At 32.9% G+C, this 11,752-nt stretch overlaps 1 protein-coding gene across 5 annotated transcripts in view; it reads left to right on the top strand.

The window, feature by feature from the left end:
* LOC110021654 (probable ADP-ribosylation factor GTPase-activating protein AGD14) overlaps window positions 1–3,599 on the top strand; it is a 43,751-nt gene extending 40,152 nt beyond the window's left edge. For all 5 annotated transcript variants that reach the window (XM_020720226.1, XM_020720227.1, XM_020720228.1 and 2 more), the window contains exons 12-14: window positions 2,531–2,669; window positions 2,749–2,818; window positions 3,196–3,599. In XM_020720226.1, the coding sequence (XP_020575885.1) occupies window positions 2,531–2,669; window positions 2,749–2,818; window positions 3,196–3,334 (348 nt within the window). In that variant the 3' untranslated portion in view covers window positions 3,335–3,599. The remainder of the gene's footprint in view (window positions 1–2,530; window positions 2,670–2,748; window positions 2,819–3,195) is intronic.
* The last annotated feature ends 8,153 nt before the right edge of the window (window positions 3,600–11,752 follow it).

Consider the following 11,752-nt stretch of genomic DNA (forward strand, 5'->3'; position numbering starts at 1 on the left):
GGTTGGTCTTGGCAATATGATTGCTGTAAAATTTACGATGTGTATGGTAACACATTTTCCTTTAACAAAGAGGTAATTCAAACCATTTTGGTGCCTATGAAAAGCGAGATTTAGACAGAGCCTAAAATCAACACTTTTACTTCATTGCTTTTGAAAAATCTTCAGGAGACAACTATTGAGCAAGTAACTCTTGATCATAACTGAGAGTTCCATACAGCTACCTGCAACTCCTTCCGAGGTGCAGGGATTAATGCAATTTAATACAACAATTTGAGGACATACATCATGTTGACCTTGTGCCTGGTTCGGTCATATGCCCAATAAATTTGAATATAGGATGTCTCCAAAGGAGCATGAGGAACTTCAACGCCAATTGAATGAGCTGAACCACAAAGGATCGGGGTGACTTAGTGCTAGCCTGTGTGTGGTTCCGACTATCTTGGTTCCAAAGAAGGATGTGTTTGAAGATAAAATGTTGGAAGATGCTTGGATCATGAAACTTAACCTACCTGGAGACTAGAGTGGCTCCATTTTTCAGTGTCTCTTAGTTGGTTGCGCATTGGGAATCATATTTTGAGATTGTTCAATAGGAAGGAATCTTGCCAACCCTTGGAGAATGATGCGAGAGATAGAGTTTTATTTCAGTTTATGTCTTGATACATGTTGTTTCAATTTGTTGTTGTGTCTTTATGTTTTAGTGTGGCATGCTTGTAATTAGGATAGTCCAGCCTTTATAAATAGGGGTTGTTTTGTGTGAGCTGAGTATGGAGAGTATTTTGATTGGTTGTAAGAATTCTCATATTCTTCCGGGTTAAGAAATATATTCAGTATCCTGGAGTGGTGCCCAGGTGGTGATCAACCACCATTCATTACCGTTTATGAATTATTCCCTTTCTTGGGATTTTCAGTAATCTTTTTCCTGTTTTCTGTATTTTCCGAAGTACATATTTGTGTTTTACCTTGTTTCTGGTATCACTTATGCTAGATGAACTTCTAGGTGAAAAGTGGGGTACAAATACCTCTTATATCTTCGGCTCTTTTTTAGCAGTTTAGGCAATTTTGCGAAGTCGGGTACAAATACCTCAAATTTAATAGTGTCTCACAAATTTTAGGCGCAGGCCTTGTTGAAGAAGTTCTGACGGAAATAATAGGTACCAATTAGTCCATTTGGTGAGGACTTTGGAAGTTGTTATCATAGACTTGACATTGATTCTTCCCTAGATAGTAATAAACTTACATCTTGTAAACTTTATTGCGGCAAATAAAAAGGTAATGTTCAAAATTATTATTTTTTACTATTAAGTATGATTGTGGTGTTGAGCATTTTGGTGATATTAATAGATAAAATGGCCATGAATCAATTATTTAATGTCTAAATAGAAGGAATGCTAAGATTAATTCAGATTAGTATAGCTTAGGATGCTTTTGAAGGTCACTTTAGAGAATAAATGAGTGAAAATGTTGGTGGAGGATTAGCTTATGATGTGAAAGTATGATCTGGAATAAGACTAGGTGGAGCTTAAGTGGATAGATATCTTGGTGTATGGAATAAGACCAGCTCTTATTGTTTTCCAGTTTGGTTGAGAGCTTATACAGATGCTTGAAATGGTTGTGCGATGGTTGCTGGTTTTTTACTCTTTGAGAATGCTTATGAAATGGTAGAAAAGATACGAAATGTTTAATGAAAGTGTTGGAGAGCAATAACGAGTTACTTGAAGAAATAAAGATTACTATCTACTATCATATAATTAAATAAAAAGTCTTGCACTTGAAACAACTGAACGCCAAGTGAAGAACAATTCCCACCAAGACAATTCATATCAAGCTGAAAATTACAATTCTTGCTAACTATAATTTATACGTATTCAAAACTCTTGGAAAGCCAAATTTGTAGGTAAAAAAAAGGGGTAAAAAGAGGGAAGGGAGGATGGTTGACCATTAATGGGAGTTCCAATCAATTATAATGTTTTATTTCTACGTTATTATTTCCATAAATGGCTGGAAAAATGTCCCAATGTGAAATAAGAAATTGCAAAATAATAAAAATTAAAATTAAATTTAATATTTTGTATAAATTGGATTTTTTTTCCTGGGCTTTTGTTGTTAAATCTTTTATTTGATCTCTTGGGCTTTAGTTTTGGCTCTTTTATCTGAATAATTGGCCTGATTTTTTTGATCCACATGATGCATTACATCAATCAATCAGGTGAGATCATCTGATAGATTTGGCGTTTTTCTTTATTCTTAAGTCCAATCTTCTCTCATGTGAATCTGATCTTATTCGGACAGAACCACATGCATTTGTGGCTTTTTGTGATGCTTGATCTCTTTATTAATATTTGGGTTACTCGTTGCATTCTTTGTTGATTGATTATTTTCCCAGAACTTGAGCTTTTCCCTAGCAATGTTATCATTTTATAACTCTTGCCGCCTCTGCCAAAACTTAATTTGAACAATTATGGCTGTATAATAATGATAGGGTGATCTACTGTACTGTTTATTTTATACGCATTTTTCATTATTTTTGTAGCTTCACCCATCAGCTTATGTCCAAGGAGTTATGCCAAACACGAGTAATCCATTATCCTTGCCCAATAGTTCTAAGGTAACAGGCGGTCCTTCACAATGGGCGCCACAACAGTTCTCTTATCCATCATCTGCATTGCAAGGTATCGTGTCGGTGTTTTTTTCCTCGGTCTCAATCACGCATCATCTCCATTAGGTGAGCTAACTATTAACAACCTTCAGGTCCATACACAATGCAGCAAGTTCCACATGATATGCCTCATCAGCTTCCTAACAGCTTTTTCTCAACAGTGTAAGCATTTATTTGTCATTTTCTTTATTTATTATTTCCATCCATTCCTTGCATGATCTTTCTTGTAACAAATGAATGCTCATGATGTCGTTTTCACACTAACCACAATATTCCTAATTCTTCATCGCACCATTATTCTTTTTATCTAGGATGTATTTCTTCTTGTTACAAGCTGTTTCTCTTATTTCGCTGCTGAAATCCCACTTGTAGCAGGCATTACCTGCTTAAAGTTGCATAAAAGTTAGATTTCATTCTGATAACCTCCTACAATCAATGGCTGCTTTTTTATTCTTATCTACCATATATAAATACATATACACATATTTCAAGTGACCTAAAATGATTACTTAATATTGTTTTTGTTTACTGTACTGCAGGAATCAAGGTGCTGGGGTTGCAAGTGAGGCCAATCCTTACGGCGTTATAACCAGCAACCAGCTTCAAGCTCGAACAAACTCTCATCTTAGTTCACTTAATCCATCCGCATCATCCGTTGGAGGAAATCCCTTTGGATAGATGGAAACTGTTGTGTTTATATTTGGTGCTCCAATTATTACGACGGTCCTTACCTTCCATCAATGGTTTGGGGTTCGCGGTTCTATTAGAATGTAGAGTTGCTTGTATGCATTGGTTAAGAATTTGCTGGAGAAAGAGGATTTCTTTATGTATTTGTTTTAAATGTAAATGCCCGTGTTTTATTTAGCACGTTCCTTTTATCAAATCATTTTGTATTATTTGATTGGCTTAATCTTGTAATAACCTCTGTGCTGATTTGTTCGTTTGTGCTATTTCCTGTTACCTTTTTGGAGTTGGTTATCTTGGTAACAAAGACCTGTATTTGATTTATATATTTTTCTTCCTTGTCTGGCAGGATGATGTATCATGGATGATAACTGTTATTGAAATTCTCAATTGATTATTATTATTTTTTTCTTGATTTGTTGATGTGCTGAATAATTTAAATGAATTTAGACTTTTTGCCATTATTTTGCAAAGAGAAAAAAAAAAATATTTGGCATGATGAATCTTTTGATGCAGATGCGTCTGCAATTACAAAATAATGCGTTTTAAGGGCCCAAACTCCCTTGTTAGGTTTCCCATTCCGACACGAGGAAGTGCATGCCACCTCGTATTATTTAATCATTAAGAGATCGTAATATCACTGTTTTCAGGGAGATGGAATTGTTAATGTTTTTCTCGGTCATGAGGTTAAGCGTGAAAAAAAATGAGTCAGAACCACCCAATGTATATTCTGACGGTCTAAATTGCAGAATGCATCATTTTCTGTAAATTGGAGAAAATATTTGTGTACATAGGACGTACGCAGCACTGCGTATTTTCAGGGGTTAGTCAGGGGTAAGGGGGGTTATACTCCTCTGTAATCTTCTTGTAACCTACAAATGAGTTCCGTGCTTCTTTAGCCGTACATAGGACGTACGCAGCGCTGCGTACTTTCAGGGGTTAGTCAGGGGGTACAGGGGGGTTATGCTCCTCTGTAACCTTGTAACCTACAAATGAGTTCCGTGCTTCTTTAGCTTCATAAAAATAAATAAGTTACACGGAGGTTACAGGGGGTTATAACCCGGATATAACTTTCCTGTACCCCCTGAATAACCCTTGACGTACACAGCGCTGCATACGTCTTATGTATGCAAATATTTTCCGTGAACTGGGGAGTGTTATCTGAAAAAAGAATAAATATATATATAATTGAACGAACTTGTTCTAGATCTGTCATTTCTGATAATCAATTTTGACATCATTTAGGTATGAAGGTATACTTAGTGTGGCTGTGGTATACTTTTTCAATACTTAAATTATATCATTGAAGCGTATTATGATCTCAAATCAAGAAAAAAATATAGATTCATTCTAAGATAAAATATTAATTGGATAAATATAGGAATGGCAGAGGTAGAAGAAAAAGTTAGGAAAAGTTTAAACGGGCATCTCAACCATCCATGCCAAGACTACTCTATTAGGCTTGTAACCTTTTCTAAATACGGACTGTCATGATATAGATTGCTAGAAATTCATGGAGATGTACTTAGTTAAATAATCTTAAGCTAAGAAAATATTGTAGAGATATGAATGGATGTAAAGTTGTATGCCCTTTTAAGTGAAAACTTTGTTTTTTTGTTTTTTTTTTTGGGAAAACTAAAATTTTATTGATATTAAAGAAGGATTACAAAGGTAGGCTAGAGGTCTCGTTATACACCCAAGTATAACACTCGAAAAGAAAAAACTAGAGAGACCAGCCAAGAGAGTGAAAGTATTACAACTCACTCCCTAGAAGACCGTAAAGGCCCAAAACAAAAGTTTAAAAGGAAAGCTGATAGAATAAAGAGATGGATAAAGTAAAAGGAACAAGTGTAAGAGAGAAACCTTCAATTCATGTCAGAGTACAGAAAGATAAGTAGCCAATTAAAAAAAGACAGAGTGCAAAGTTGCATCCAACATCACTTTCAAATAAAATATGTAAGTAAAAATAACACAAAAAAATCTATCCAACCAAACTTGCAACAAATTTTTAAAAAAAACAAAGATAAAGATAATGAAAATTAAATGTAGTAGATTCTGGAGGTGTAGTGTCTAAATAAATGGATAGCGATAAAAATATTAGGTATGTCCAGTCTAGGGCCAGAGGGTCTAGCCATGAAGTACCCCAAGATTCACAAAGCAAGGCGTACAAATAAGTAAGATAAAATTGGAAGCCAACATTATAAAGCACTCTCTAGAGCAAGACTGTGACCAACAACCAACCAGAAACACAAACATAGAGAACAGGGATACTCAACAAAAAAAAGGCTCAACAGACTAACAAGAGATAAGAGAACAAAAGAAAACAACAGAGCAGAAACTACTATAAACCACAAGGCGGTAAAAGGATAAGAGAAAGGGAAGAGGGGTAACGGTGTTGACCACCATCCCTACAATAGGCAATGGTATGAATGGGATCCTCGCACCGTTAACACTCTTACGTTTGAGAAGAAAAAAAATATAATATGAAGAAAAAATAGCAATGTAAGATCTTAAATAGAAAAAAAACATAAGAGAGAAAGGTATTATTTAATGATAAGAATAAGCTATAAAAAAAACCAACTAAGTCAAGATTTGACAACTCAACCCAATCAACAAAGAAAAAAAAGATACCAGGACAAAAAAAATGGATATAAAGCCGACATCCATCCAATAAGAAAAAAAAGTCAATCAGAAAAATCATCTTAAAATAGAGTGGACCATCCATAAGGGCCACTGATCACTCTAAGTTAAGATGGTAATAGTAAATATCTAGAGGTTGATATTTATAATACCAATATAAATAACATGTCTTTTACTAATTAGCAGTCCAACCATAAACATTAATAATAACATCATTCCCATCATTACTATACATATGATTTCGGAGCCACCAACCGTCCTTCATAGAAGAAACTATAATTAAAGTGAAAGAGGAAAAACTATAAGAAGATAACGATAAACCTATAAAAGTGAAAATAAGACCATCACACACTCAATTAATGATTAGTCCTAAGATAAGGATGAAAAACTTTATCCAGTTAATAAAATCTTCAAGCTCTTAAGGATAGTTGTCATAAGTAAAATTGGTAATAAGAGTAGCTTTGGCCCTTATTTTAGCCAAAAAAATTAGCTAAGCATTACCTTCATGATAAATATGAGAGTGATTTTATACTGAAAAATTCTTTAAGAGGAAAATTATCTCTCTCATTAAGTAAAATAAACATAAACCAACAAAGGCATACTTCATGTAAGAGGATATGAAAGTGATTACAATAGAGGCATCCATGCAATCTAAAGATTATTTAAGTGTAATTCAACGACAATGCATAAACCATACTTGAGGGTAAACATTTAAGCATAGAAATTGGTGCATTTATTAAGAGGTCCGATAACAAGTTTAATTAAGTTGCCATCAGAATCTCTAATTAAGTAATCAAAATGATAATGATTAGGAGAAATTGATCCATCAGTGTTAATTTTGGTCCATCTCATGTCAGTTTTAAGCTAAAAGACTAAATTATTATTATAAGATATATTATGAGGAGGTTGAGGAATGTTAAAATATGAGAACATAGAGCTATAGTTTATGAAGCTTGTTCTATCAGTTAAGTTAGCTTTAAAGAGAAGTAAAATATGTTTCTTGATATTCCATATAATTCTATGAAAATTCATTTTAATGCATCTATATTTGACATTGTTTCTTTTCATCCAAATAAACCTTAAAATAAGAGAAATGAGAACAAAAAATTATATTGTTATTATTTATAGCAGGAGAAGCCACAGACCACTCAGTAACCCAATAATTAATAGAATATTATGGATAAAAAATATTAATGTGAAGAAGGTTATCTTACTAATTCCACAACTTAGCCACAATAACACTATTAATGAAAATATTATTCACACTATCCAAATGATAATAACAATAACATTTAGCAAGAATAGAAAAACCTTTCTTCCAGAGGTTGCAATCAATCCAAATAAGGTTTCTAAATATTTTCCATCACACAATTGAGCCATGTTTTAGCTAAAATAAAGAAGCTTAGATTCAAAGTTTTTATTCCTTATATAATTTCACACAATACTAAGAGAAAAAGAATCATGTTTAGATTTATAAAGATAATGCAATCCCTAGATGCAAAATCATTAAGGATTTTAATGATGACTTCAATAATAGACTTTGGGATAGTATCTATTAGTTAAAGAAGGTTCCATCTAACTTGAAGCATAAAGTTAATAACTGTAATATAAAAGGTAGAGCAAGAGTTAAGAAGAGAGTCAATAGAAGCTCTACCAATCCATTCTTTTTGCCCAAACAAATAACTCAGACCCCTCCCCCCTCCCTCCCCCACAAATAAAAAGAGCTCAACTTGTTCTTAAATGTTACATAGCATTTTCCAAATAAGAAAGTCTCCCAAATGACAAAAACAAATAGAGTGATGTTTATTACATGATATTTATTTTCATGAACTTAGTCCATAAACTAGAACTCTTTTTGAGAACTTGCTACAATTTAATAGAAAAGGCTTTAGCTATATCCACGTACATTTTGCAACTAAAAGCTCCTTCTAAGATAATAAAGCTGACATTATGCCATGAAGTCTAATGAATAAACTTAGAATGGGGAATATTACCCCAAGAAAATCTATGCTTCTAACCTGAGATAGACATGGTAGGTAGTGTGAAAGGATTGAAGAAGCTATATAGGCAAGGAGATCCCGTTCTAACCTAAGATGTAAATGGGATTTGGGATGAAATGATAGGAGAAGACATATATGTAAGGAACATAAACTACTTTTGATCAAAGTTAGCCTCCATTCCATTGAGAAAAAGTGAAGTTCCTAAACCCTAATTTCTTCTTAATTGAAGTAATCACATCATCAAAAAAAAATTATGTTTAAGACATTTGAAAATATTGATGCTTAGCTATTTCTATGGAAGTGATTGAGCAAATCCAAACAGTTATTAAAATGAAATGGTGGGAGTGAAGGCTTAAGTTCTTAGAAGGAATAAATCAGCTTTTGGAATTATTGGTAGGAAGGCCACTATAGATATCAAGGAACCATTATAGAAAAATATAAAGTCATTAGTAAAGCTCAAATTTTAAAAATTATGTAAAAATTTAGTTCTAAAATAAAAGGACGGATGCTCTATAAAAAAGATGATTAATGCATCTTGAGAGATAATTAACAATAATAATAAAGAGGGTCTAACGTATAGGGTCACCCTGTCCAAGTGCATTTAAGGATTAAGAAAACGTATGATTTACCATTAATTAAATTAGAGACCCAACCATTATTAAAGCAATTAGAGAAGAGTTGGATGCATTTGTTATCAAAACTAAAGAGATATATATTTTAATTAGAAAATTCTAATATAAATTTGCAAGCTTTGGAAATATCTAGCTTGATGATGATACTATTTCCCATATTGATATAATCAAGGTAAAAAGTGAGATTCTGAGCAAGCAAATCTATATACATAATAGCTCCCCCTTTGAAAAAACCTATTTAGATAGGAGAAATTATTTTAGGAATGTTGTTTGCAAGCATATTGGTTACAAGTTTTAAGATTAATTTTTTTTTTTAAGAAAAAAACACAAGATGACAGGTCTAAATTGAGATCAATATTCCAAATTAGAAATTTCAGGAATTAAAATGAGAGAAGTTCTGGTGAATTACATTAAAATGGGAGAACCATTATAAAAATCCAAAGAAAATATTAATTATATTAATTTCAATAATAAACCAACATTTTTGAAAATAAATTTATCGTAAAGCCATTAGGGTCAGCTATAGAATCAATATTCATATTAAAAATACAATAATAAATCTCTTCTCAAGAAGGTAGCATAAAAATATCTAAGTTCTCTTAAATAGAGACAATAAAAAGGATAAGATGAGAATTAATTGGATGAGTCACATTACATTTTTTACATGGACATTAGGAAAAAAATTGAACAATGGAATTAGCCAAATCAACATCATTAGAGATCCAACGATCATTTTCAATTTAATTTTTGAATGTGATTAATAATTATCTTTTTATTAATAAGAGACTGAAATTATTTCAAAATTTTGTCTTCTTTTAGGAATATACAAGCTACATTTTGCTTCCACAAAATTTCTTCCATATCTTGAAGATGGTTTAATTAATATCAGCTTTATTGTTGAATCTAAAATTTTCTAGGAGTAAATCCCAAGAAATAGAGCGTAAGATAGAAATATGTGAGAGAGAGAGAGAGAGAGAGAGCACCATAGTGAACAATAAAACGAATTTCTGATTAGATGATCCCCCTATTTATGAGAGAGGGTAGCATAATGTGTGTAATTACGTGATTGTACCTACTTTAATGGAAACGTTACAAGATATTTTAGGTATTTTATAAATTTAAGCTTATGGATCAACTACCCTAATACTTGGTCAGTTGAGGTCAACAGGCATTGGTTTGACAAAGTCTGATCATCCAACTATGCTGATGTTGGGTTGTCAGTTGGCTTTTTATGGGCTTTATTTCAGATGAACTAGGTTTGTTTGGCTTGATTCTATCAGTGGGTTGTTCTTATAGATTTTTTATTATTGATAATATTTTCATTCTTCTTTTAAACTTAGAGCCGCTAGCTTATCTATTTATCTTCATATAATTTTCTTTTCCACATAGCCATCTTTTTGGATCATGGAAGATTTGAAGAAGAGAATAGATTGAAAAGTGAGAACATATGAAAAAATTAGAAAAGAAATTAAAAGAAAACACACAAAGAACTTATGTAAGATAGTCTTCCTGTGATAGGTCAAGAATGCATGTCTAAAAATGAAATCAAATCAAAATATCTTGAAACACATATCCGAAGAGAGAATACTCTATACAAGCTGCCAACATAACCAGATAACTAAAATTTATTTTTTTTTGTCCCAGGGCAAGTAGAACTCCCAAAGGAACATGCCTTTTTAGTTAATTACATTCTGGAGATGTCTAATACTACTCTTGATAAAAAGAATCCTGCTTACGTTGTGGTGTAAACTTGTGAATGGGTATATCAAAAGTATATGATTGTAATAAATAAAAATATCTAGGTGCTTCAAATCTATACCAAGCAATAAGAGTTGTGGGTGAATCACTCATATCCCAAATTGGTAGCAACCTGTCTACAAATGAAGCCTACAAAATAACCTGTTCATCTCAAGTAGAATCATCCTTATGCTTCAAAGCCTATACCAATTCATAAAGATAAACGGTGAATCAATGTATCCCAAATGAGAGGTGCTCTGTCAGCAAATGAGGTCCACGAGATGACAGCATCAAAGTGTCAAAAGATAGAATGTGCTTAAAATGGGTGTGTAAATAAAAAGTGAAGGAATCCTAAGCTACTAGAGAAAGCTGGGTTAGGTTTCCATGGATCCATCATCTCAAGCTATTAAAACCTTAAGTTTATTTGACCATAAAAGCATTTGACCCAACCCAACCAGAGATCCCTTGTCAGCAACCCTTGTGTTGTGTTGTCCGAAAAATCCCAATAACCCTAAAGCCAAAGGAAAGAAGCTTTTAATTCCCTTTGGCCCTATGTGGATGGAATTCATAAAAGTGAGACTCATACCTGATACACAAAAAATATATGCATTTTTAGACCCAGATTTTATACTTATTTTTGGTGATATTGCACTTTAATGGAATGTATTTTAATGTTTTCTTGCAGGTAGTTGAATTTTAGGACCTGAAGCAAAAATGAAGCAAAAATGATGAAATTTGGAGCCAAAATGAAGAAGTTAAAAATTTGTTGAGCGCCGACGGCGCCAGAAGCAGCGTCGATGGCACCGTTTGATAGAGAGCATTGAATTAAACAGCGAAACACTGGCGCCGACGATGCCAATGTCAGTTCAACCTCTGTTTCTAGAAAATTTGACAAATCTGAACGTTTTTTAAAGAGATTTTGGAGGCACCTATTGGAGAACCAACTCTAGGCATTATTTGGGGCCGAAATTGATCAATAAAGTAACTTTTCCTGACATTTCATTTCCCCAATTCAACCCTATACGCATTACACATTCCTCCATTTTCATTCCACGACCATTTAGAGTCCATTATTTTTATAATTTAGAGTTTTGTGGTGAGATTAAGTGTGAATTCTTCTCGAAGAGTATTGGAGAAGGAGAAAAGTGTGAGATTTCGTCTTCCTTATTTTCATAGAAGAGGCTATAAGGGATTTGCTTTGAGAAAGAGTTTCAGATAAGTGTTGTTTATTTATTAGTGTTGTATGAATTTTATTTTATATATGAAATTTGTGTTTTGTTGTATCTTTCTCATGAAGTCTAAGTAGTTTACTTTATCTTTCTCCCTACTCTGAGATATGGTGAAATGAAGAGATAATATGGATGTGCCAATATTAAAATATAAAATAAATTGTGATGATTTTT

The sequence above is a fragment of the Phalaenopsis equestris genome, unplaced genomic scaffold (genome assembly GCF_001263595.1).
Source record: "Phalaenopsis equestris unplaced genomic scaffold, ASM126359v1 Scaffold000137, whole genome shotgun sequence".
In the NCBI taxonomy this organism is placed as follows: Eukaryota; Viridiplantae; Streptophyta; class Magnoliopsida; order Asparagales; family Orchidaceae; genus Phalaenopsis; species Phalaenopsis equestris.